The sequence below is a fragment of the Cervus elaphus genome, chromosome X, assembly GCF_910594005.1.
Source record: "Cervus elaphus chromosome X, mCerEla1.1, whole genome shotgun sequence".
In the NCBI taxonomy this organism is placed as follows: Eukaryota; Metazoa; Chordata; class Mammalia; order Artiodactyla; family Cervidae; genus Cervus; species Cervus elaphus.
In genome coordinates this window covers 158468907-158496194 of record NC_057848.1, presented here as the reverse complement: position 1 = coordinate 158496194, position 27288 = coordinate 158468907, and the positions used below count along the sequence as shown (strand labels likewise).

Sequence of the window (27288 nt, the reverse complement as noted above, 5' to 3'; positions counted from 1 at the left end):
AGTGAGTCAGTCAAGCAGTGGTGTTCTGTCCACTGGTCCTCCAGAGCTGCCCCCCAGGAGAGAGACATACATGTGTTTACTCTTTGGATTATCCAACAGTAGGTGTGGATCTTGTTTCTCTCTTTCCCTACTACTCCCCACTCCCCAGCATGTGGCAACAGGCTCTTTAGTGGCCTCCCCTTTAGCGAAATAAAGACCCAGCCCAGGTCCGGAAATGACCTCTTGTGAGAATCATTGCATTTCTCAGCTAAGATCCCGCCTCTGTCCTGAGCTCTGTCTGAGATGGCAGTTGCTTCCATTGCCCCAGTTTCACATGCTTTAGCTCTAGACCCTTACAGCCTTCTGAGTTGGTTATGGTTCTTCTCTCACATTCTGTCCTAAGTGAATGACCCTCAATCTTGGGAATTGGCCTTCTTCCCTTTCTCTCTCACCCCTCTATCATGTCCATCACCAAGTCCTGGTGATATTATCTCCTTGTCTTTTTCTTACTGGCTTCCCTGAGGTCTCAGATGGTAAAGAATCTGCCTGCAATGCAGGAGACCCAGGTTCAATCCTTGGGTTGGGAGGATCCCCTGGAGAAGGAAATGGAAACCTACTCCAGTATTCTTGCCTGGGAAATCCCATGGACAGAGGAGCCTGGTGGGCTGCAGCCTGGTGGGGTCTCAAAGAGTCGGACACAACTTAGTAACTAAACCACATGTACCTCTCTCCTTTCTCTACCTTCTCCACCCCTCCTCCTGCTGCCTTCATGTTGACTGCCAGACACTCTGTTATCTTCCCACCCTTTTTATGATGTTGCTGTTTTATTTTCACTCCCTTAACTAAACTATAAGCTCCACAAGGGCAGAGAGTCTGTCCATCGAATTCACGGCTGTACCTCTGGTACCCCGCCTGGTGTCCGGCAGATAGTAGGCACTCAATACTCATTTGCTGAATGAATAAATAAATTACTGAGTCCAATTCACTTATCTTGGAGGCTGTAGAGATAAAGTCCCTAGCACTATCTTGCATACAGCAAGCTGCAAAGGAATACCTATTGGATAAATGAATATTTCTTTTGCGCAAGGTCACAGAACTAATTAGTGACAGTACTTAAGTCAAAGCTTGTAACTCCAGTTGATTCTTAGCCTTGGTTGAATCTTAGAAACATCTAGGGGGTTTAAACAATTCGCATGCACCTGGACCATGGAATCTTAGAAACATCTAGGGGGTTTAAACAATTCGCTGCACCTGGACCATTTAGACCAGACCTTCTTGGTGGAGTTGGTGATAGGAAGCCAGGTATCGATCATTTTCAAAGCTTCCTAGGTGATTCCAATGTGCAGACAAGGTTGAGAACCACAGAAAACCCTGAAGTAGGCCCAAGGTAACCCCCTGTTTCTCATCCTGCATCTAATAGAACATTTTTGAGAAAAATCAAAAACCTTGCTGAATGGATTGAACCCTGGATTCACATGTGAAGAAATAGTGGTAGCCGGGGGAGAAGGGGAGCTCACCCTCATGTTGGCTTGGAATCACACCATGGTGAGAAGCAGCATGTACTCATTTTCAGAAGTGTATCTTGAAGACAGAGAAGTAGTCTTGTAAGGTGGGTGGAGGCACTGGAAGAAGTGGTGGGAATGTGTTTGGGACTGGTTACCTCCTGGGAAGCTGCTGCCTAATAATCCTCTTAGACCACAGAAGAATAACTCCAGAGAGTTAGTCCAGTTCAGTTCAGTCACTCAGTTGTGTCTGACTCTTGCCTTGAGAACCCCAGAGTTAGGGAGGATTCTTTTGTTTGCATCATTTGAAATGGACAAACCTCCAAGCATGTTTAGACATGGAAATCAGTTTAGACAGTGATGGAGAAAAGGCTAGAGGAGTCATTTTTTCCTTGGAAAACATCATACTGGAGTTACCAGTACTTGGCAGTTCATTTCTTCTTCAAATCACCAAACTCTTTTGTTGAGGCTTATTTTCAGAACTGTTGTATGTAAAGATGAGAATTATGACTTGAAAGAGAAGCAAGAAAAGAAAGGATGAGTAGCTTGTCCAAGGAATGTCACTGAAGTCACTGAGAGAGTGCTGTTTTCTGAGATTCTGACTCTTGAGTCCCAGGCTCCACCCTTTGGATCCTACCCTAAGCATGGAGGGCTAACTTCATACCAGTTGAACTCCTTACAGTGACAACTTTTTAGACCCATTACAGGCTTTCTTAAAATGTGAGGAAAGAGAAAAGTAAACCACCATTCAATAGCAAAGATTTGAATTTGCTTTTGTCTATTTACAACATATATAATAAATAGATGTCAACATTGACATATAAAGAACTCATATAAAGTACTTAAGTTTGGTTTTATAACTCAGTATAACGTTTAATCAAAATGCTATCTTTTAAAAATAGACCCAAATCTCTATTTACAAAAAATCGCCCAGGGGGATTTTGCAGAGTTTTGGCAGTGCATGAGCAGACCTGTCAATTAGTTCTAGGTTTTAGCCATTTGGTTGGCATCTGTGGGAGAAAGAGACAAAGGAGGGGAAAAGGTCATATGAATTTCAGGGCTTTAATAAGATGGAATCCCGTGTTTTGGGTGGGAAAAAACACAGCAGTTATTATAAAGTTGATGAGTTAGTTTCTCCAAATGGAAACTCAATTTGGGTATCTTATCTTTCAGATCATGGTTCTCTCTGGTTATCTTCATTGCATGCACTGCTTTGTGCTTGTGGTCTAGACTCTGTCTATAATGTGCGTGCATTTCATGGGCTTTAACATTGAAGACATAAAGCAGCATGGAATACCTCAGCTTGGATTAATATTGAACACCAATGGTTGGAAACATGTAGTCTTAGAATTGAAAGGGTCATTTAGTTCATTTCCTCCCCTCTAAGTATTTGAATGTTTAAACACCAGATATTGAGATGAGAAACATTCTATTATATCTCTAAAGCTGGAGATTCCATAAACTCAGCTCAGGTTTTCCAGTCAAGAGACTTGTTCATCTCACATCTTGTGTACTTTTTTCCTTGAGTAAGTCCATCACTACTTGTTCCAAAAAATACAGTATGACAAGACAGGTTCTAGGAGAGAGGAAGGCTCCATGAGCTGTGGAAGTTGTCCTGTGTTTAAGTATGTAAGGACTGTTATCTGACTACCTACTAATATAATGGCTGATAAATCAAGGGCCCCAGGCATGCTACAGCTCCTACATCAACTTAGGACAGGACAGTCACAGTTATTCAGATCATGTGCAACCCCAGAGATCAACTTATTTTAGTATTTCCATTTCATGGACACTTCAACCACTTTGAAAATGACCTGCCATCTTTTCAGTCCCTTAAAATGTTTTTTTTTCAGTCCCTTAAAATGTTAAAAAGTCATTTTATCTTTTTTTGTGTAGTGAATGATGAAATATCTGAGTTTAAGCAAATACTGTTTAACTTGGGATTAACAGATAATTCAAATTTATACTAGGAAATTCATCTTAATGCAATTTTAACATTTCAAAAAGCTATAAAGATTAAATTTTGATATTTTTCTACTCGACAGGTGACACAATTTATTTACCTTTAAGTTGTTTATATAAGAATGTCAACAAATTCATTTTAAATTGACATATTATTTCCTATGTGGTCTTAGACTGAATGTATATTAAAGTTTAGTGCAAATTTAAATTTATGTTCAAGCATCAAAATAGACAAAAACTATTTTCATGACATGTTAATAATTCTTTCATTTTGTGCTTTTTATTGACACATTGGGGAGTTTTAAAAATAATATGTAATGTTACTTGGAGGTAAGGTCTTTGGGAAGTGATATGGTTAACCTGAGGTCATGAGGGTGGAGCCCGCATGATGGGAAATCAACCCTGAACATTTGTTGGAAGGACTGATGCTGAAGTTCCAATACTTTGGCCACCTGATGCAAAGAACTGACTCATTAGAAAAGACTGAAGGCAAAAGGAGAAGAGGGCAGCAGAGGATGAAATGGTTGGATGGCATCACTGATGCAATAGGCATGAACTTGGGCAAGCTCTGGGGAGATGGTGAAGGACTTGGAAGCCTGGCATGCTATAGTCCATGGGGTTGCAAAGAGTCAGACACAACTGAGTGACTGAACAACAACAAAGGAAGAGAAGGGCTTCCCTGGTGGCTCAGATGGTAAAGAATCTGCTTGCAATGCAGAAGACCTGGGTTTGATCCCTGGGTCGGGACGATCCCTTGGAGAAGGGAATGGCTACCCACTCCAGTAGGAAGAGAAAGAGACCAAATAGCCCTTTTCTCTCCACCATGTGAGGACACACTTAGAAGGCAGCCTACAAATCAGGAAAAGGTTCATCAGCAGAACCCAACCATGCTTGCACCCTTATCTCAGACTCTCAGCCTCCAGAACTGTGAAAAATACTGGTCAGCCTGAGCTGACCAAGACAAAATATGAAATTTTTTGCGCTATTGTTTATAACAAATCACAGTATGAATAGTATTTATTCCCAACAAATGCCAAATGCGTACAATCATCATGATACTTTTAACATTAGTTTCTGAGGTACCAGCCGCATCCTAATGTGTACCTAAGATATGAAATCAGTTGAATACTGATATAGAGGAGATTTTCATAACTTTTCTTGTTTTTATACTTTTCATGACATTCTTCTTCAATATTCAGAAGCTTTATGCATCTTTTCTTATCTGCTGATCAGTTGAAGGTGAAAGATTAATGGCCTGTTATTATTAGTTAGAGATGGTGGGGGACAGGGAGGCCTGGTGTGCTGCAGTCCATGGGGTCGCAAAGAGTCAGACACGCCTTAGCAACTGAACAACAGCAACAATTTATTAGAACAATTAGGGTGTTGTACTGGTCAGAACGAACATGGTAGCTAGCTGTATTTAGTTGAATGATAATACGCTCTGAGTTATAAGTCAGCCCCTCTAATTTCTATGAACCTTAATTAAAATGAGAAAGTGGTCAGATGGTTTATTCAAGCAGGGGAAATGAAAAAATTATACTCTTTATCAATGAAAGAAAAATGGACGCAGATCCTGTCATACGTGGTGTTCTCAGCAGCAGAGCCTGAGGAAGGGAACGTTTGGTGCAGATGATGTCATGAGAGAGAGCTCTCAGGGATTAGTGGGTGAGGGAAGCAGGGCTGGCAGGGGAAGGAGCTAAGCAAAGATGTAGATTCAGGACAAAGCAGCCTCAGCCTGATGCCACAAAGAGCTCTAGGGTGTGGATAGCATCACAGAGAGTGTTCCACCCTGTACAACTGAGTCGTTGGCCCTGCCTGCCCTTCCAGAGGGATGTAACCTCACAGGTAGCTCGAGTGGGACACAGGAAATCCTCCAGAGCAGCCTACATCTACAGCCGTGTGAAGCTGAGTGCTCCAGCCAGGTGAAGGCGTTCTGCAAGGGACTCAGCATCACCTGCTACAGACATCATTTCTTTTTTATTATTTTAAGTATATGAACCCAGTAGAATCATCTTTTTTCCTTCCATTTTTATTGAGGTATAATTGACATGTATAATTTTATATGTTTAAGATGTACTGCATCATAATTTGACTTACATCCATCATGAAATGATTATCGCAATAAGTTTAGTGAACATCTGTCATCTCATATAGATACAAAATTAAAGAAATAGAAAAACTGAGTCTTTTTCTTGTGACGAGAACTCTTGGGATTTACTCTAACAACTTTCATATATAACATACAGCAATGTTAATTATATCTGTCATGTTCTACATGACCTCTGTAGTACTTCTTTATCTTAGAACTGGACTAGCACCATGTTTTGAATATGTGAACTGTTTGTTATTGGACAATGATTATTTAATGCTGTTTAACTGGAAGGGAAACACCTTGAGGGCATGTCTTTGTTTTGTTTAATTCAAAGGCGATTCCTTGGTTCCCAGAATAGTCACAAACACATAGTAGGTATTTGTTTGTTGCAAGACATCTGTGGAATGAATGAATGAGGAGGAATGAATGAATGGACTGTTGGAGCAATGCTTTTGTAAGGAACTGGGACTCCTGTTAATCAGAGCTGCATCTGACCACATGTAGTAATTGGCTTGCATAGAGGCTTATTTTTTTCACAGTGCAAGAAATCTGGAGTGGGGGAAGCCAGGCCTGGGGCATCACTCTGCTCCATTATTTACACTCCAAGAGGCTTCTGCCTTTGCTTTCATCCTTGTGTCCGTCACAGTGGCAGAACAGCCCTTCCCTCTCAGCCTCCAGTCTATTCCCCAGGGCCAAAGGCGAGAAGGGAAGTCTTCATCCAGAACTGCATCATCTGGACCATACTGAATGCAACGGAGTCTAGGATGGGGAGCAGATTGGCTGGTGCCATTGCAACCAGAACACAATGGAGATGCTGTTAGAAAAGGAGAAGGGGTTAGTGGGGAGGCAGATGACTGTGTCTGTCACTGTAGCAAACCTGAGCAAGGCTCTGGATGCTTAAAAATGAACACTGTCTCTCCTAAGGGCAAAGAAAGGCAAAATTCAAAGAAAAATGGAAAATGATTTAAAACCCTCAAATTCTTTTTTCTCTTTTTCTCCTTCCTCATCCATTTTCTTATGACTTTCATAGCAACCAGGGTTGAACTTCTTCCCAAAACTCACAGGAAATACTTGAAAGTGAATGTTGCTCAGTGGTGTCTGACTCTTTGCCACCCCATGGACTGCACAGTCCATGGAATTCTCCAAGCCAGAATACTGGAACGGGTAGCCTTCCCCTCTTCCAGAGGATCTTCCCAACCCAGGGATCAAACCCAGGTCTCCCGCATTGTAGGCAGATTCTTTGTCAGCTGAGCCACAAGGGAAGCCCAGGAAATACTTGGAACATGTTTCAAAACAAATCAAAATGAGCCTGTAATCCAGGCACTTGCTTACCACTTTTTTTTTCCCAACAGAATTCTTGGATAACTGTTTTATTTTTCACTTAGTGGCCTGATATTCTGTCTGTACCCTAGTGAGTGTGGACGATGATCACCTTTAAAATTCTTTTTCTTTTAAGGAGGAAAATCGGACTGCTGCAATGTTTCTGCTGGTGTTGCCGTTACTATAGGCGACTCCAAGGCGCTGCTGTTTTCGTATAGTGAGTCTTGTGTTTCTCCATGGAGAAGCTTTCATTATTTCCAGACTCTTATTGAACCCATTATGAGACCATTGAGACAAGATGAGAAATAAAAATGTCTACTTTGTTCACTGGGCTGTTATTCCTGGATCTTTACAATTGAGGTGGAGAAAGAAAACACCTCCAGAAAAATAATTTAAGAGGCATGGCTGTCAGTTGTATCCCATTTGATCCCAGGAGCCCTGTAGTTCACATGCAAATATGAAAAGGGCCACAGAAGTAAATTTCAGTGACATTTTTTATTTAAAAAATCTCCCACTGACAAAACCACCTTTCCCATCAAGGGTCATCTCAGCGCACAATTCAAAGGCTGGCCTGTCCAGTAAAGTTCCTTTGTGCCAAGACTTCTGGATTTTCCTTTACAGCGTTCTTCCTCTGGGTGGTTCTGCTAGGTTTGAATTAGTGCATTCACTTTTTGAGCCTTTGTCTTCCCCATTCATAAAAAAATTGGCCGTACTTTTGGTTATATTGACATGGAGGCACTGAGTCAAATATCCTGACCCCAAAATACTTACCTCACACCAGCAGCATTGTTTTCCCAGAAAAGACACCATTTCTGCAAGTAGATTTATAAGTCAATTTTATCCGAAGGGTGTAACAATTCCTTCAAAAGAGCCAGGCTCTCACCCATTATTGCTAATTGGCTAGATATTGGGGGTTTTTGTTTGTTTTTTTGTTATAGCCTGTTGAATGCAATATCATACATTATTATCTTGGTGAGCTTTCTATGGGAATGTTAACTTGTTCTACACCCACATAAAATACTTTATTCTCCAGTTTTCTTATTAGATTTACTAACATGTCACTGCTGTACCATTACCATTTAACAGCCTGGGAGGCAGAAAGAACACACTATTATACAAGTCTTGGCAAAGCCAGCACCAATGTAGGGAAATCATTAAGCTTCAGGAAGTTTTAACTTTTCTTGCACCCAGTGTCTTATCATTAATACAAGGTTCGTATTCTTCCCTGACCCCCTCATCTTGTAAAGGAAATAGAGGGAGAAAGGGGGAGAGGGAGGTGAGGAAGAGACACAAATCAAGCTGAGCCATAGCCATTTGCAGTGCCTGCACTTACATCAGTGATTAATCAAACTAATGGGGAGTTCTAATTCGGTGCTCTGCTACCCTTAAGCCCTGTAATTGCGGTGTCTCTGAACCCAAAGGAAACACGTTGTGCTCTGCGTGCCCAGGCGCATAGCTTTTAAATCTTCATAACTCTGTAATTACTCCAGTGCTTTCCTTCAAATCTGGCTTAATTTCACTTCCTTAATGAGCACAACGATCTTGATAAAGTTTGAAGTTTGCTGCCTCCGCTGTTCACAAGGACTCCATCCCAGACTGATAATGCGAGTCATAGATTTCACTCCCTCAAGTTCTTCTCTTCGAGCTGATTTATTTCAGGACCACCACAGTCCAAAGCACTTCCTCTGGGTCAAGGCCAGGGCTGGGTGTTTTCCTCACAGAAGGGTGCTTGAAGAGCAAACTCTGAACAGTTTAAAAAAAAAAAAAAAAAGGCGGTGCTGGCGGGGAGCTTGTGAACCCTTGGGGAATGGCTGTTTCACTTTATTAGGGCCATGTGCTCCAGAGATGGTGGTTCACTTAACCCAGTCGAAGACTTTGCTTCATAGTAAATATATTAAAAATCCACTTCATCTTTCTAAAGCAAGCCTTGCCAAAGAGTGAACTTTTTAAGTCAGCTTTCAAAAGAAAAGCAACATAATTTCCACATTCTTTCTCCTACCAACTGGTTTGTAGGATTTTGAAAAGATTTGTTGCAAATGCTCTTTAATGATACTAGTCAGAAGCTCCTCTTCCCTTGCAGCTGGTTGGAGGGTCTCAGTTTGGGCCACTGTGTTTTGCTTTTAACCATGTGGTGATGCTTGGTCTCAGCTTCAATCTTTCTGTTTCTAAGCTGTAAGAAGCAGCACTGAAACCCGAGTTGCTTTTAGCATCCCTGCTCCAGTCTGGATTCCCCCCAGACAGTGGTAGTCGCCCTGGGATTCTGGGCAGCACTTAATTCCTCTCTCTATTACAGCTTGCCCGAATTGCTCTACCATTGTTTGTTTACCTGTCTATCTACCCTACTAGATTCCACCCTTTGAGAGCGATGTTTGTGTCTTCTTTTCTTTTATGTCCCTGGCAGCAAAGAGAGGCCTGAGCACCCGATAAATGTTTGCACTCAGTAAATAAAGCTTCCGGTAAATGTTTGTTGCATAACCAGAGGGACGAATAAGTGAATGAAACTCCCTGGTTGTTTGCTATCACCATCTGCTTTAACTCTGTCCGTTATTTTGATGTATTTGCAGTTCTGACTAGATCCAGATTTAGCATGTTTAAAATTATATTCAGTTTTAAAATGTGAGGCTAGGATTTTTGAAGATAAGAAAGAAGTTGAAATCTCTCCCATTGGAAACAATGTGAGTAATCAACAGTTCTTTGCAGGAAAGATAAAAAGGCTGGTTGGAACAGTCTTTGGATTTGCTGTCTTTGGCATTTTGGGAAAACCATTTAATAGCATGATTTTTTTTCTGCCCATGTTTCCCTGCCAGTAAAATGCAGGGGAAAAAAAAAACAAAAACAAAATGCTGTGTCCTGCATACTTCATAAACTAGATGAAGATTTTGAGGAAGAAAAGTACAAACTAAAACAAAGGAAATCCTTCTGTTGTGGTATATAGCTTCACCACCCCCCGCCCTGGAAATTATACACATGATAGTTGTCAATAGGCAGGTACCTGAATTTAGGTGTACGGTGGATTCACATTTTGATATTTAATGAATTTTCCCCCCTGGTGTTTCCTGGGAACATGGATTGTTGTTGTTGTTTAGACACTAAGTCATATCTCTTTTGCTACCCCATGGACTGTAGCCCACCAAGCTCCTCTGTCCATGGGATTTCCCAGGCAAGAATACTGGAGTGGGTTGCCGTTTCCTTCTCCAGGATCTTCCTGACCCAGGGATCAAACCCATGTCTCCTGCATTGGCCAGGCGGATTCTTTACCACTGAGCCACCGGGGAAGCCCTGGGAACATGGGTACATAAGACCAAATTTAAGGTTCTTGAACTAGAAGAACTTGAACTTTTGAGTTTCAGAAACTAATTCAAGAAGGCTTTGGACATAATGTCCATGCTGTGAACCACAGATCTGGGAGAAAGCATGCTGGTTCCAACGGGACGGTGTATAAGCATGGGCTTCTGGCTTCCTCCCGTGCCCCAGCACAGCTAAAGGAGAGCGGGAACGGGGGAATCTCAGAGCTCAGCAAATAACACAGCACTGGGGAGAAGATCCCTGGGAGCCCTGATGTGGAGCGAGAGGCCAGTAATACCTTCTGCAGCCTTCCCTGTGGCCGTGCGGATGCCTTCTGCCCATGTGTTTCACGGCTCTCCCACCTTCAGCTTTTCTTTTGCCCCCAAGGTGTTCTTCTGTGCTCTAACTTTATTTGTGGGTGCAGTTTGAGCCTAGGATAACCGTGAGCTCCAAAAAGTGTTCTGCTTGAATGTGAACCATATGACTCTCCAGTAGTTTCCCAAGAATGGCAGCTTCTCATTTATTCTCCACTCCGTGCTCCAAACTCTGAAATCTGTGCTTCCACCTTTGGCAAGTGGAAGGCACCCCCATTACAAGATATCTTCACATTACGTTTTGTGGACAAACCTCATTCATTTACTTTCTAATTGTTGCTTTTTCCTTATGTAAACTTGATAGATGTTCCTATTGCAAAATGGTTTAGGTAACTTGGCTTGAGATGGGAGGCTTATAATTTTGACCAGTAAACCAACTGAAAATGGTTTTTATTTAATAGCTTTTTACTTAGTGGTGGGACTTTTAGGAGTGAATGAAAGAGGAATAGGTGCCACCGAGTGGAGGGAGGGAGACTCCAGTCACTATAATTACATGGTTATTCTAACAAGCCCATGTGTCTCCTGGGATTTCTTGGACAAAAGAAGTATTTTTCAAGTACAAATAATGGCGGTGCAGCATCTATGCCGGGGTATTTGAAACAGAACAGACATTTTTGGTGAAGAATTTTTCGGGAATTTCTGCTTGGTTGCTTGTGAGGTTCCAGGGGCTGCTTGCTGACGGCTCTGCGGAGTGTGAGGCTCGCCAGGCTGGAGGCCAAGGGGCTGGGTGGCCCCTCCATGCCAGTCCTTCAGCAAAGACTATGGCCCCCCCTGGATAGTGTAACTGGGCGGTGGGTGGACACAGTATACTTCGTTCATTTTATAATGGCATAAGGTTTATACTGACCGAACATTTAAGTTTATGGGAGGATTGTGCTGGCCTTTGAGCTGCATGAATGACTGCTGGGACTTCAGCAGTGGGGTCATTTTAAAATGCCTCCTTTCTTCCCCTTTTGGCTGCAAGCTCTTGGTGATAAATATGTGTACATGGGCGGGGGGGAGGGGATCGTGATCCAGAGAGATGAACACGCACATAAGTAGATGTAACAGTCTGGCTTCAGATGTCAATCTTGTTTTCATCAGAGCTTTTTGTGGGAAAACCCGGAGTCAAATGGGGCAATCTGAGATTTGAATAAGAGCGACAGCTCCTGGATGTATGGAAAATTCATTGGCACAAAGAATATTCATGCACCCCCTCATGATGACATGATTTCAGTGTTTCAGTTCTATGAAGTAGGAACCAAACTAAAACCGTGGCTGTTGGGTGGGACGGGGGGGGGTGGCGGGGGTGAAGTTTGAAGTGGGACGGATACGGTGAGGCCCGAGGTGGTCTGAAGTTGCCCTTGAAAAGCTAGCACACAGTTTTTATTTAGACAGTGTCTGGGAAGCCTAACAATCACTTCTCTAAAAGTGCCTTTATTCACACCTTCCAGTGGACTGAGAAACACATCAGCCCACCAGTATGAATGCATATTTTAATTTGTATTAGTTTTATTTTTGGTGACTTTGAAAGGAAAGCTATCCTTCAGACTTATCAAGACGAAAATGCTGAAGTGACCTTGAGAGGTCCCTGCAGGCTACCAGAGGAGGTTTTGGGGGCCACTGAGAATGAAGGAGATCAATAGCCATAATCAAAGCTTTTTACTTTGTCCACGTGGCTTTATTTAGCACATGAGCAGGAGATGTCACCAGGAGATGACAAAAAGTTTCCCTTTTCACACAGCCGAACTGTACTTTGAATCGTTTTGAAGTCCTGACTCTGCTGACCACTTTGGGGCAGACACCAAGGTAGCTAGCCTGTCCGCGAACTTAATTACTTCCTGGAATTCTACCCCTCCTGGGCCTGGAGGACAGCTTCCCCTCCCCATGGGGACTTTTCTGTCCTCCCCTTCAATCACCTCTGTCTGGTGGTCAGGGCCAAGGAAGGAATTCCCCAATAATCTGAAGCTCCCCTTAGGAATGAGACCCCACCCTGCTCATCACCCTGGTCATGTCCTGCTGGCCTCGCAGCACTGGCCCCTGAAGGCTACGACTAGGGCAGTGCCAGGGGAGGGCAGTGAGATGTGGGGCAGACCCATTGCAAGGCCCCCTAACTGGATGCTTTTATATACCCTCATTATTCCTTCTGCCTCAGTGTTTAGGGAGGAGCGGGTGGCTTGGCTACCTAGAAGAACTCATGTTCAGAATTGTGAACATATTAAAAAGTCAAGCTGAATTTGAAAACAGCCAGCTCTAAGCTCTTTAGATTTGTGAGATAAACAAACAAACTCCCAAAAGATGCTTTTCCAGAATATTCTCTTTTTTCACTTTTTATTTGGAAACAGACTCAAAGTTTCAGGAAATGTACCATGAATCCCAATATGCCCTTTACCTAGACTCACTATTTTGCACATTTTGTCCTGTTTTCTTTTTCTCCTTCTTTGTCCATATACATTATCACCATCATTCTTGTTGCTACTGGACTACTTCCATGTGTACCTTGAAGACATCATGTCCTTTTACCCCCACATCCTCAGTCTGGATCTTTTATGAACAAGGACACTGTCTTGACAAAAATGTTATTTTTTGAGGTAGGAGAGGGGTGTCTGTTGAAGCCTTTATAACTTAAGTGTGAGCCCATCCAGAGTGCCGAGTGTGGGGCCTTATGCAGGCTGCTGCTATAAAGGCAGGGAGAGTGGAGAGGAGACCCCACCACAGGTCTGGAGGGCTTTATTGTTGCCATAAAACATATTTTTTCCATGTTCTCTTTAGACACATGAAATGAAGTCTGCATTCCCAAGATCTGGCTTGTGGCTTTAAAATAAAAAAAATATTTTTACAGTATTCTTTTTGGAGAGATGAAGGCATGCATTTTATTAACATTTCTCAAACTCTTTTTTAGCTTTTAGGCTGACAGCATCCAGCCTTAGACTGGTGCAATCGAAATACTGTACATACCTTTTTAGAAATTACACCTTTCAGTTAACCAGAGGGGGAAACTTTATTTTCTTCTGTGAATCATCAGCTCTGTGATGGAGAGCTTTAACATCCCTGTGTGTGATCAGCAGAGTAGGGTGACAGGGAGGTAATCTGGCTTATCCCACCTGACGTGTCAATGAGTTCTGCAAGCAGTTTTCTGGGGTTTTGCTCATGGGTGGTTTGGGTCTCATTCATGATGTTCTATAGAGACCTGGTCCAACCCAGCGGCAGACGAATACCCAGGAAGTGGTATAAGCTGCACGTTTGCCGGTCTGGCCACACCAGGATGCACTCTGAGGGGCAGCCCAGTTTTCCCTGCTAGGAACGCAAAGGACTTGCTCAGAGCTGGAATTTGGCGGAAGCAACTTGCTCCAACACGTCAAAGCTGCTGCATCCCCAATACCCCACCTCCTTCTTCCGCACTTACACCCCCAACCCCAACTTGAGGACTCCCAGCCGCCACCACGCTGACAGTCTCAATCCTAACCCCACCGAGGCTAGGAAGTGTCTTTGCATCAGAACAAGCCTGGAGAGGTGAGGCCACCAGTGACTCCCAGCGGCCGCACAGGGCGCTGCGCCCCCTCGCCCCGGCCTCTCCCCCTCCCCTCCCCTGCCCTGCGTCCGCCCCACCGCCCCCGCGCCGCCTCCTGCGCCTGGGCTGAGGCAGATTCCTCTCTCCGGGTTTTCAAAGCGCCTTTCCGAAACCACCTCCCCGCCCAGAGAGGGCGAGAGATCCCGGGCGCAATTGCTCCCCGGAGCGGCCGACGGGCGCGCGGGGAGAGGCCTGTGCCGGAGTACTTTCAAACTGAGGCGCGCGCACACACTCACACCCACCCACCCACCCAGACACACGCGCGTGCGCGTGCTCGCGCGCGCATACACACACACACACACACATACACACACGCCCATTTATATAGGCGGTGGCGGCGGCAGCGGCCGGGGCGGCGGCGGCGGCGGCGAGCGCAGGAATGATGGAGCTGAGCCAGCCGACCCGGGTTGGAAGCAAGTGAGGAGAGCCTAGGCGCGCCCCGGGATTTCTTTGCCCGGTGCTTGTCATCCTACTCAGGGAACGGTGCACGAGGAGGAGGGCGGGGAAGAGGAGGAAGCCAGGTGAGCGAGGAGCCCCCTGCATATCTGGACTGCCCGAACGCACCTTCCCTGGACTCCAGCCGCCTCTCCACCCAGGTGGGCGCGCCCGCTTCCCCACTCGCCAGGGGTGCTTTGAGGAGACCAGAAAGTCGCGGCCCGGCTGCGCGGGATGCCTTTCGCCAAGCGGATCGTGGAGCCGCAGTGGCTGTGCCGGCAGCGACGCCCGGCGCCTGACCCGGCGGAGGACGCGATCGGAGGGAGCGCGGAACCGCCGCCGCCGCCGCCCCTGCAGCTGCCCGGCCGACGGGACGAGGCCGTGGCGCCGGGGCCAGAGGAGCCTCCCCGCGCACCCCCCGCGCCTCCGGGGCCGCCGCTGCCCGCGCCAACCGACCAGGCGCCGCCACCGCACGGAGAGGCGCCCGCGGCGGGTGAGGAGTGCGTGGCAGGGGTCTTGGAGGCGGCGTCTGTGGCTGGCGAGGCGTCCTCAGCGGCAGCCACCGCGGTGTTGCTCATGCTGGACCTGTGCGCGGTCAGCAACGCGGCGCTGGCCCGCGTCCTCCGGCAGCTCTCGGACGTGGCCCGGCACGCGTGCAGTCTCTTCCAGGAGCTCGAGAGCGACATCCAGCTCACCCACCGTCGCGTCTGGGCGCTGCAGGGCAAGCTCGGCGGCGTGCAGCGCGTGCTCGGCACGCTGGACCCCAAGCAGGAGGCAGTGCGTGAGTACCCGCGCGGTCCGCCCGCCTAGCGCTCGCTCCGGCGCCGCACCCTCGCGCCCTCCGCGGTCGCCGCAATCCCAGCCCCGCGGCGCCGCGCCTGCTGCGGTTTACACCTTACTCTTGCTTCCCCATCCCTCCCCTCCCCTGGGACTCACCCCAGTCTTCCCGGAGTTCGGGTGAGGGATGCAGACGCCAGGGGAGAAAGTTAAAGGGGGCGGTCTCTGACCTCAAAGGCAGCGGTGGACAGAGAGGGAGCATTTATGGGGACAGAGGAGGGTGAGGGGTCTGTCATTGACTTCTAGGGCTCGATTTTTCCTTCCCTCCCCGGGAGGCAGAGGGTTGGTGCTACTTCTGTGGTTTCCAACAGCCCGTCCTGAGCCCTGTGTAGTCCTCCCACCCCCACCCCAGCGCGTGCTTGGGGGGGGGGGGGGGCTAGGGAAGTAAAGTGGCCTTTTAGGGCTTCTGCTCTGCTGTGGCAGTTTTGGCCCTCTTGTGACCTCAGGGGCTGCACCGAGCTCCGAACTTGTGCCCCGCGCCTGTGTGCGCCATAGCGCTGCGCCGCACGCCTCCCGGAGTGAACTCCGAAGCGCTCTGCTCCAGCCTTGTGGCCTGGGAAGGGCGTGGAGGGAGAAGTGTCCCGGACCCTGGGGAGGTCGAGGAGACCCTTGGGCATCTCTCCTGCCCTGACCACAACAGGGTTCCTACTGACTGACTCTCTCTGCCATCTGCCCTCCAAGAATCTTGGAGGTGTTCCGCGCCCCACTCCCACCCCCCACCCCAACATGTACTCTCATCCAATTTCACCCGAGTGTGCAAGACCCCTGGGCACCTTTGCTGCCTGTTAACTTCACTCTTGCGACATCCCAGGGCTCCCAATAAATGTAATTCTGGCGCTCAGGAGGGTCCCCTGGCGCACTGTTGGCCAAATCAGAAGGTGTCGGAGTCATTTAGAACCGAGCGGACGGTGGGCGGGGGCCCTAGGCTAGCATGCCGGTCCTTTGGCGCCTAGTTCAGCGGCTGCGACGCTCACAGCGAAGGTGATGTCAGCGGCTCTGACTTACATAAGAAGCTTCCCTGGTTGCTGCAGCAGCTGCGCCGGTGCGCGGTGGCCGCTGAGCGCGCGGGGCGGGGGCGCTCTCGGCATTCTTCCCCGGGGACTTCCGGGCACCTCTGCCCTGCAACCTGGCCCAGCCTTCTAACCAACCCTTCCCGCTCGAGCACTGCCCTCCTTCCCCAAAATAAAATAAAGTAAAACCCCTTTGAACCCCGGCCCGGGGATTCGCTGCTTTCTGCAATAACAATAATAATAAGCGTAATGAATAAATGATGTGCGCGATCGGTTTTCGCAGCTATAAAAGACCCGGAGTTGGGTTAATGACTGGTTGTTTAAAGGGCAATTCCGGGGATGAGTTCTGGAAAGAATTAGGACTGCCGTGGGCCAAGTCGTATTTTACTTTTGGGACTTGAAATGAGCGCTTTAATCCTACCTCCTTTTTTACCCCAAACCACACAGCAGGGACAGGCCCTTCACTTTCAACAGCGCTGATATCTAGGGAGTGCGGTCGGGGGAGTGGTGATTTCACTTCAAAAGGAGTGGAGGGAAGTTTTGCAGACTGTTGAGTGGTGCATACATTTCGTGTGTGTGTGTGTGTGTGTGTGTGTGTGTGTGTGTGTGTGTGTGTGTGTTGCATACATTTCCTGTGTGTGTGTGTGTGTGTTGCATACATTTCCTGTGTGTGTGTGTGACACACACTGCCCCTTAAATGAGATTTCTCATAAGTGAAACTCAACACTGGAGCAGAATGAGTTTTCTCCCTTTTTTCTTTAGAGGCAGGGGTGGGTAGTTATGTACCCAGAATTTAATACAATCCTTTACACTGTTTGGAGTACAGACTAATGGTTAATGGATAAAAAGGGATTTTTGGTGTGTGCTTACAAGTGATGAACATATAATGAACATATACTCAGTTTAGGCGATTCCCTGGTGGCCTAGATGGTAAAGAATTTGCCCACAGTGCGGGAGACCTGGTTTCAGTCCCTGGGTCCGGAAGATCCCTTGGAGGAGGGAATGGCAACCCGCTCCAGTATTCTTGCCTGGAGAATTCCGTGGACAGAGGAGCCTGGTGGGCTACAGTCCACGGGGTCACAAAGAGTTGGACAGGACTGACTACTTTCACTTTTCACTTTCTTTCATACTCTATTTATATGTATTTATATATGAATAAATAAATAAAGATGGATCTCATATAATAAAAGGGATAGACTTAAAATCTCCTATTATTTTTACATTTTTCTAAAACATGATCTCCATGCTTTGTACCCATACCTCTCTCTTCTTTTGTCCATATAAATTTAGGATGACATTGTTCCTGTTTGATGTCATAAAGGCATTACCTTTGGGAGGAGAAACACAGTATTGTGTCTTAATTTGGGCTTCTTAGTGTGCAGAGGTGGAGACAAGGATTTCTGTGCAAGGAGTTTCTTTGAGAGGGGATCCCATGAAGCACGGGGAATGAGTAGGGGAGTGGGCAACTGGGGTTCAATCCAGCACATACCCGGAAGTGTTCCGCTGAGGAATGAGGAAGCTGGAGTATTTCTCCATCAACTTCCACCACTCACTGATGAGAGCACTTGGAGCCTGAATTCCCTGACTCCTGAGACCCACCCCAGGTGTGGGCTCAGCAGGCTCCTGGGCCATGCGGAGAGGTGTCAAAAGTCTGTGGTGTGGCACGCGGGACCTTTTAGATGTGAAGATCCCGCATGCCACAACTTGGACTTCGTGTAGCCAAGTAAATAAATATTTAAAATAAAATGTCTGTGGTGTGTTTGGGAATCTCTGCTGGGGTTACCTGGGAAGGGGAAAGGGGCTGTGTGTGGGTGGAGAACCAGTGGCATCTGCTATGTTATGCGTCTCCCTTCAGCGTTGCTCAAAGCCTAAGGGGGTTTCAAAGGGAGAAGAAGCCTAAAAGTGACCGGACTTCCTTCTTCTCCCTCCTTGAATGTGTCTGGATGCCTCCATACCCCTGTATAGCCTTTCCACCCATGTCACCATTGTCCATGCTGCTTCATCCTTGGATAGCTGCTTCCTGTTGCCCTGAGACAGACAGGAGTGGTTTTTGCAGGGGTGATATCATCTGACACACACTTCAGCAAAGTCACTCTGGAGGCAAGTCTGGAGGCTGGTAGACCAGTTAGACAGTGCAAGTGGTGCCCATGGCTGGAACTCAATAGACAGTGAGAAAGGCTCAGATTGTAAATTCATTCTGCAGATAGAATTGACAGGACTTACCAATTAGATTGGTTACATGGTATAAGAGCAGAAAATAATAATTATTATGGATGACTCCTAGTGAGTTTTTTTCCTTGAATAGCTTATAGAAGGTCCATTTCCAAAAATGGGTAAGGTTTATGTAAGAGTAGATCTTTTATGGTTGGGGTAGAGGGTAGTGGAACTGATACTTTTCTGTTTGTGCTATGTTAACGTGAGATGCTTACATCTAAGACAATTAGATGTGTGAATTCAGAACTCAAGAGAGAGGTCCAGGCTGGAGATGCAGATGCGAGATGTAAGGGCAGAGATGATATGTGAAACCCTGGAGCTCAGGACCAGGTAGAGAGTAAAGAAAAGGGGGCCAAGACTTACCCTAGGGCAGTCCAACTTTGAAAGTTTAGTAGAGAAGAAAGAGCAGTGAGCAAGCTAGAAGGAAAATCAGGAGAGTGGTATGATGGAAGCCAGGAGGAGGTGTCTCAGGAATGGAGGGGGAATCATTTTGGTCAAATGGTTCTGAGAGGAAGATGAGTGCTGATGTAAGACCACTGAGTCTGGTACCTTGTTAGCAATGAGTGGCCCTGCTAAGTGCCATTTCAGTGGAGGGGTAGAGAGGAAGGCCACATAAGAGGGGATGAAGAGAACAGGAGAAGTGGAAGAGGAGAGAGCAAGCACAGACAGCTCTTGTAAGGAGTGTTGCTGTGAAGGTAGGGGGGAATGGAATCGTGGCTGGAGGGGAATGCAGGGCCCAGGGAGATTTTCATAAAAGGTGTTGATATTGAGGCATGTTTAGATTCCATGGAGAGGGAAGAATTGATGATGCTGGAAAAAGAACTGGATAATTATGGAAGTCCTTAAGAGGCTGAGAGGGAAAGGGATCAGAGCACCGTCGCCCATAGAAACTGGAGGGAAGATGACACATATGGGCAGAGGGACAGGTGGACTGGTGAACTGGTAGCAGTGGGATGGGGTGTTCTTACCCAAGTCCATCTCTTTTCTCTGACTTTCTTGGAGAGATAATCAGTTGAGAGGGTGTTGGTAATGTGAGGAGAGAGGACAAGGCATTAGTGCTGTCTCAGGAAGGGAATGTGGATGCAGGAAAGAAGTATGGAGGGGTTCCCTGGCTGTATGGAGAGCCTTCTGAGACTTACGGTCATAAACATGGACTCAGTCCAGCTTTTCGGTCACTAAAACTGGAGATTTTGAAATTATTTCATAGGCCTCAACTCCAAACTGTTCATCCTGAGACATTTGAATGACATTGGCTTTTGGGTTGCTGTTGATTGTATTTAGTTTCTGAGTCTTAAAGTACTTTTTATATTGAAGCTGAAAATTCATGCTAAGTCTCTCAGTTGTGTCCAACTCTTTGCGACCCTGTGGACTGTAGCCCACCAGGCTTCTCTATCCCTGGGATTCTCCAGGGAATAATACTAGAGTGCAATGCCATGCCCTCCCCCAGAGGATCCTTGCAACCCAGGGATTGAACCCGCATCTCCTGTGGCTCCTACATTGCAAGCAAATTCTTTACTGCTGAGCCACTGGGGAAATCGACAGAAAAGGGCACAGACCATAAATTTATAGCTTGGTTAACTTTCATAAAGTGAGCATCTCACATAACCATTGCCAAGATCAAGAAAGAAAACATTGCTGAATCTTGAACCACCCTCCCAAGGCCCATTGTATCAGTCACTACCCTCTTCCCCAAGGGAAGACTTCCTCCATCAATTAGGTTTTCCTGTTTTTGAACTTCGTGTAAGTGGAGTCACATAGTATATACCTTTAAGTGTCTCGTGTTCCTCACCCAATATTAAATTTGTAAGAGTCTTCCATGCTGTTGTATATACAGTAGATTGTTCGTTCTCATTGCTGAATAAAATTCCATTGTGTGCATATACCACCATTTGTTGGTCTGTTCTAATGATGAATATTTGGGTTATTTCCAGGGTAGGGCTAGCACCACAGATGTTTTTCTATGTGCTTTCTGGTGGGCTTATGTTTGGAATATAATACACACACACACATATATAAATACACAGTTGTTTGGAATCTGTCTAAAAGTGGAATTGCTAGATCAAAGGGGATATATACGTTTGGCTTTAGTAGCTACTGCCTAACAGTTTTCTAAACTGGTGGTACCAATTTATACTCCCAGAAGTATATGCAAGTTCCAGTTGCTCCATGTCCTTACCAACACTGGTATGGTCTTTTTAATTGTAGCTACTCTGTAGGCAGCTAATAAAAATCTCATTGTGGTTTTAATTTGCATTTCACTGATGGCTTATAAGATTGAGGACCTTTTCATATGTATTTTTGACCACTTGAATATTCTCTTTTCCTCATTTTTTCTTCGTTTTTCAATATGGTTCTTTGTATGTTTTTTCCTTCTCTTGTAGGAGTTGTGGATGTAAGTTATTTGTGAGCTATAGATACTGCAATTACCGTCTCTCTGTCATGTGCCTTTTCACTGTCTTAGTGTTACCTCTTGGTGAGCAGAAGTTCTTGTTTTTATGTAATCCACTTTATGGATCCTTTTCTTTATGGTTAGTGTTCTTTGTGCTCTGTTTTATTTGTTTTTAAATTCTTCACTAACCCCAGGGTCATGAAGATATTCTTCTATGTTCTAGAAGTTATTTTTGTTTGGACTTTGTCATTTAGATCCATGATTCACGTGGAATTGATATTTACACATGGTGTGAAGAAGGGGTCAAGATGCATTTTTCCCTGTGGATGCACAATTAATCCATTGCCACATACTGAAAAGACCATCATTTCCCCATTTTACTACAGTGACACGTTTGTTATCTAACAAGTAGATTGATTTTATTTTTTAGCTAACATTCATTGAGTTCTGCTCTATGTCAAGCCTTGTGCTAAGATCATTGTATGAATCATTGTATTGAATCTTCACAATGACTCTATGAGAGTTATTGTCCCGTTATTTTCCTACTTTACTGAGAGTTAACAACTTACTCTGTGTAGTAACAGCTGGAAAGTGCTGGAGCCTAGAATTAGGGTCCAGGTCTCAGTGCACAAACTATATTTGCAAACATTAGACTTTTCTCCCATGAGTGGCTGCACAAATCTAGAGCAGTTCCAATGTTTAAATCAATATGCTTCTGTCCACTTGTCATGTCCCTCCCTGCCTTCCCCACCTTCCACCCCAGTCCAGTCACACTGAGTTCTACTGGCTGTTCCCTAATTCTCCAGGCTTTCTTGTTCTTCAGGCCAGTGTGTATACTGCTCTTCTCTCTGGAACATTTCACTGGCTCATTTCTGTGCTTTCTTGGCTAATCTGTGGAGTTGTCATCTTCTCATCACAGTGGAATCTGATCCCTTGCCTGCTGCCTTCCACCTGCAAATTTTCTAGGACTGTGTGCTAACCTTTATCTTAGCTTTTCTCCTTATGGACAGCAGACTGTGTGGGTGCTCTGCTAGATTCCTTCAGTCCTCACCTCTCATTCTGAAGGCTACTTACTGCTAACTCCTGTGACTGTGCCTAGGGCTTCTTTTTTTTTCTGCCTGATGGACCATGCTAGGCCCTGAGCAGAGGGCAATTCAGAAGTGCCAGTGAGTTAATGCCCTTGAAGCAGTACTCAACCAGTTATGGATAGGACACTGGGGGACCAGTGGCCCTGCTTCCTTGCTCCTTGGATGAGAGAGCTCCAAGACATGTTCTGTACCATCTTTCAGAGTTCACCAGAGGACTGAGCTGCAGTTGCTCACTGTAGTGACTTGTCTTCAGACACACTGTGTATTCTCTGCCTTCTTTTCCCCATCTCTTACCTATGGGTGCTCCCTGGGGTCAACTCCCATAAAACCTTCTTGCCCTTGAGCTTGCACTTGCGCTCATAAGGTCTGGGAGAACCCATGCCAGAACAGTCTGTTTAATCTTTGAACTGTGAAGATGAAGACCTGGGACCGAGAGTATGGTAGAGGTCACGCTTCTCTTTCTTTTTCCCTAAACTTCTTTCCTGAGGATTATTAGATTTGCCACATGGGCACACCCTTCCAGACGCTTGGTGGTGGGTCTGGATATAACTTACCACCCTTAAGTGGGCTCTCAGTTCAAACCTCTTATTGGGGTGGGAGGAGGTCTTCAGTGCTTCAGAGGTGAGAAGGGGCCCAAAGCAAACTCAGGCCTATAATGATGAAGACACACTCCGTCATTTCCTTGGCGTTCTGTCAGCCAGCCTTTGAGAGTGCCATTTGTCTTCCTGTGGAATTGGGCCAGTGATGGCCCCAAGAGATCCATGCTCCCTATTTGGAATGCATAATTTCAGCCACAGCTGAGCCCCAAACTGCTAAAGCCAGAAGTAGTCTAAGAAGTAACACGTGGGGTGAATCGTTCATTTGGGTTTGGTGTGGCAACACTCATCATGGCTTCAGCCTGCTTTTGGAAGGGTGATCCCTTTCCTCCCCATTCTGTTCATTCTACCACTCACAAAACCCCTTTACAGTCTGGTTAATGTGGGTTTTCTTTGGGGGGGAGGGATGTTTTTGTCGCTGTGGTTAGGTGTCTTTTCCTCCTGGCTCTACTCAGCAAGTTTTTCTGAGACATTATGGAATCCGAACAGCTCTACCGAAAGCTGCTTTAAAACCTCTTGTAGAGCAACTGAGAAGAAAGCAATCTTTCAAAGGTTAATAATCCATGGGTGTAACTTCCTCATAACCAGTAACAGCAACACATTTCTTCCTCGACTTTTCTTGTTGTACTGGATTGGGCTTTTAAATCAAAACTACTGAACTATTTTACCTAGGAAGTACTTGCGATTCTGTTGGGCTGATATTTCTAAGATGGTAACAGTAAAGATTTCTCTCTTTGTGTTTGTGGAAGTGTTTTCTACACAATGCCATCAGGAAGGTGTAAATTCCACAGAAGCACTCAGACACATCTTCAATCTCAGGGCTTCGTTTCTACAATAGTCATCACCTTTAAGTTCCAATTACACATGGCATCTTTCCTGTTGTCCCATGTTAGCCCAAACATCTTAAAGATCACTGACTTTGAATTTATTTATTTTTTGCCACTCTTGTGGGTTTCAGGATCTTAGTTTTCTCACCAGGGCTTGAACCCAGGCCCACAGCAGTGGAAGTGCCGAGTCCTAACCACTGGATCACCAGGGAATTCCCAATATTTTGAAATTTTATAACAAAGACAATTTTAAATGTAGTTGGAATTTTTTTTTGATAGTTCAGTTGAATTTCTTTTTACTCTAATGAAAATCGTGAACCACAAGATTTTGCGAGACACTCTGTTAAAAACAATCATGGGAAGAGTATCCCCAGAACAAACCCTCAGTCACAAAACTTCTTGAACGTTCTTTTTGCATCAAGAATTCCTTATGAATCACATCTTGATAACAAGTGAAAACAAGATAATGAGGTGAGAATGGTTTCTGAATGTAAGGCTCCCATTCTAAGGTCTAAATTTGTTGAAATAAGGTTTTGGCAAACCCTCCTAAGCAGACTGTAAGCCCACAAAGGGCAGAGACCCTGTCTAGCTCATCTTTGTAAATGACTAAGACAGGTGTGAGAACATGAGAAGGTTTGAGTGTACTGAAATAGGACTCTGAGGACCTGATCATCCATATGATGAAAAATCACTCAATTATGAAACACCTAAGTCCTTCAAAGCTGTTGTCATTCAGTTGCTCAGTCGTGTCTGACTCTTTGCAACCCCATGGACTGCAGCATGCCAGGCTTCCCTGTCCATCACCAACTCCTGGAGCTTACTCAAGTTCATGTCCATTGAGTCAGTGATGCCATCCAACCATCTCATCGTCTGTCATCCCCTTCTCCTCCTGCCCTCAATCTTTCCAGGCATCAGGGACTTTTCCGATGAGTTGGCTCTTTGCATCAGGTGGCCAAAGTATTGGAGCATCAGCTTCAGCGTCTGTCCTCCCAATGAATATTCAGGGTTGATTTCCTTTAGGGTCGACTGGTTGAATCTCCTTGCAGTCCAAGGGACTCTCAAAGTTAACCAAGAGTAAAATGAAGTTAACGAGAGTTGAAGAGTCTTGGGATCTTAGAGTTGGGAAAGACCTTAACACCCATCACATCCAACTGCCCACCCAAGGTGGGACTCTTTTTGAAGATGTCCCAAGTGGAAGCCCATTGAATTTCCATGCCCTCCAAGATTCCTAGGAAAGGCCACCCACATCCCAACTTTGTTACTGGTGAGTTACCACTCTAAAACAGTCATTACTTACACTGAGACTAAATCTATCTTTTGGCAGTGCCTGCCTTTTAGTCCTGATCTGCTGTCTGGAGCCATATGGAATCTGCTTATAATCTCTTTTCCAGGACATCATTAAGTGTCTAGAGGTTACTATTATTGTCACTTCTAAGTTTTCTTCATCCCAGGTAAAACAACTTTAGTTCCTTCTACCAGCACTCTTAATGCCAAATTTCCTGTCCTATCCACTCTGATTGTCCCCTGCCACAGGTGGAGAGCAGGAGTGTGCCTATTCCTTTCTCTGTCTGATGTCCCCCTAGGACTAAGGTAGCCCTTGTTGCTTTAACCATTTGCAGGACACTGCTGGTGCCTGATTGCTCTTATGGCCCAACAAGTCCCTATCCTTTATGGTGGCAGTTCTTTTACACGTGGCTTCCTCTACTCCATTTGTGTAGTTGGTATTTTTGAACTTAAATTTCATAAGACTCCCCCATTGTCTCTGTTAAATTGAATCTTGCTTGCTTTGCTCTTTCATTTCCAATCAGTGGTGATGGTTTAAAATCTTGATTCAATGTGTCAGCTACTGCCCACAGCAGTCTGCTCTCTGCAGACATCATAAACATGATTCTAGCCCATCACCCACATCTTTGATAAAATTAATGTTCAGATGGACTCAAGGCCAGAGCCCACTGGCAGGCAATACTAACAGCATCCCTCCAAGTTGACGTCTGTTAATCACTGTTCCTTGGGTACCATTGTTGCAGCAGCCCTGAATGCTCCCCCCACCTTCCCATGCAAACCACATTTCTCCACGTTGCCCACAAGATCTATCATCATGAGTGATTGTCAAATGGTTTGCTGAAATCAAGATACCATATGTCTGTAGCATTCCTTTGATCTCCCAGTCTAATAACCCTACTCAAAAGGGAAATGAGGTTAGTCTGGCTCAAACTGGACTCACTTACAGCCATCAGAGGGGCTATTTAAATGTTCTTGTGTATAATGGATAAAGAGTTTATTTGGGGGAATCTGCTTTGGTGTTGCAGCCATCGAATGACTATAAAGTTGGACAGCAAGGGGACTCTCTGGGTCCTAGAGTCCATCTCTCTGACTCCGAAGTGCCTGGTTTGTCAAAAGCAGAGAATTCACGTGCTTGTCCCTGCCTTTCTTTGAGGGTACCTGGTAAGAACCTTATGTCCCTGTGCTCTGTACCTTCATGAAAGGTTTGGAATTCATGACGTTTGGAGTGTGCTTGGGCTTAGTTTGAGCAAGGTTGTCAGGTATCTGGTTTATCTAATTGTTGAGAGGAAGCGAACATGTGGTTAAGAAAACGGATGCTGAAGTCTGATCATGTGGTTCAAATCCTGGGTCCTGGCTCTTCATCTATTATGGCATGGGGATAAACCCAGTACCTGCTGCATCCGATTGTTGACAGGACCGAGGAGTCAGGTGTTTAGGCACTTAGAGCTGTCCCTGTGAGCCCCTGGTAATTATTGGCTGTTATTTTTTGGAACTAAAATTGGATCATGCAGAGTGGGAGGCCTGTGTTCATTTTTTCCAAGTAAGTATAAATGTGTGCCTGAATCTTTGAATTGCTGGCTCAGGGAGGAGACAGCTGACCAAGCAATGCTCTGTCCCTGTTCGCCTTCAGATGACTCTTAAGATTTCTGTGTCCTTTGTGGCTTCTTTTTTGTCATGCAGAGAAGTATCAGAATAAAAAAATTGACCTTATCATCCAGATTCACTCATTTATTATATGCCAGACACCCTTTAGGCCCTTGAGTTTCATCAGTGAATAAGAAGTTACAAAGTGTTTACAGAGGAGAGAGACAATCCATAAACAACAAACCCAATACTTTTAAGGAGATTACAGAGCATGTTAGTAGGTGATCAGTGGTACAGGCAGAAGAGCTACTAGCGCAGGATGAGGGCCATCCGTAGGATTGGAATGAGGTTGCCATTTTCGATGGGGTGGTCAGGTGAGTCTCATTGAGGAAACAGCATTTAAGTGAAGACTGGGGACATGTGAGGGAATTAATGAGTTCGCGAGCGGAGAGGAAGAGTTTCAACAGAGGAAACTTGAGCTCCTGCCATGGCACTGAGGTGACAGCATGCCTTGTGTGATGGAGGGACAGCTCGTGTGGTTGAACGAGCAAGGAGGAGAGTGGCAGGTGAGGAGGCCGGGGGAGGGAGGGGCTGGAAGGCGGCTGGGCATTGTCAAGTAGGCCACTGTAAGTGAGGACTTTGCCTTTTGCGCTGAGTGAAGTGGGGACTCACTGGAGGGTTTCGAGCCTAGTGGTAACATGACTGACTTCGAGTTTAAAAGCATCACTTTGGCTACTGGATCATGAAGAGACTGTTGAGAGAGGCAGAGGTAGAAACAGACAGTCCAAGTTGGAGGCCATCCTGGTGAGAAGCAGTAGTGGTTTGGTGGAAGTAACGAGAAGCAGCTGGATACAGCTTAGAGCTGTTGGCATCTTTTGTTTCATGTTCAGGGCTAGGCAACTCAGCTTATACAGATGGGCCTAAAACTGAAAATGAGAGGAAAGCCCCCCTCCCCTCTTA

General features: G+C 45.7%; 1 protein-coding gene across 1 annotated transcript in view; it reads left to right on the top strand.

The window, feature by feature from the left end:
• Nucleotides 1–14075: 14075 nt before the first annotated feature.
• Nucleotides 14076–27288, top strand: part of NHS (NHS actin remodeling regulator) — a 338447-nt gene continuing 325234 nt past the window's right edge. Inside the window, exon 1 of the mRNA XM_043897610.1 lies at nucleotides 14076–15280. Within this exon, the coding sequence (XP_043753545.1) occupies nucleotides 14734–15280 (547 nt within the window). The 5' untranslated portion in view covers nucleotides 14076–14733. The remainder of the gene's footprint in view (nucleotides 15281–27288) is intronic.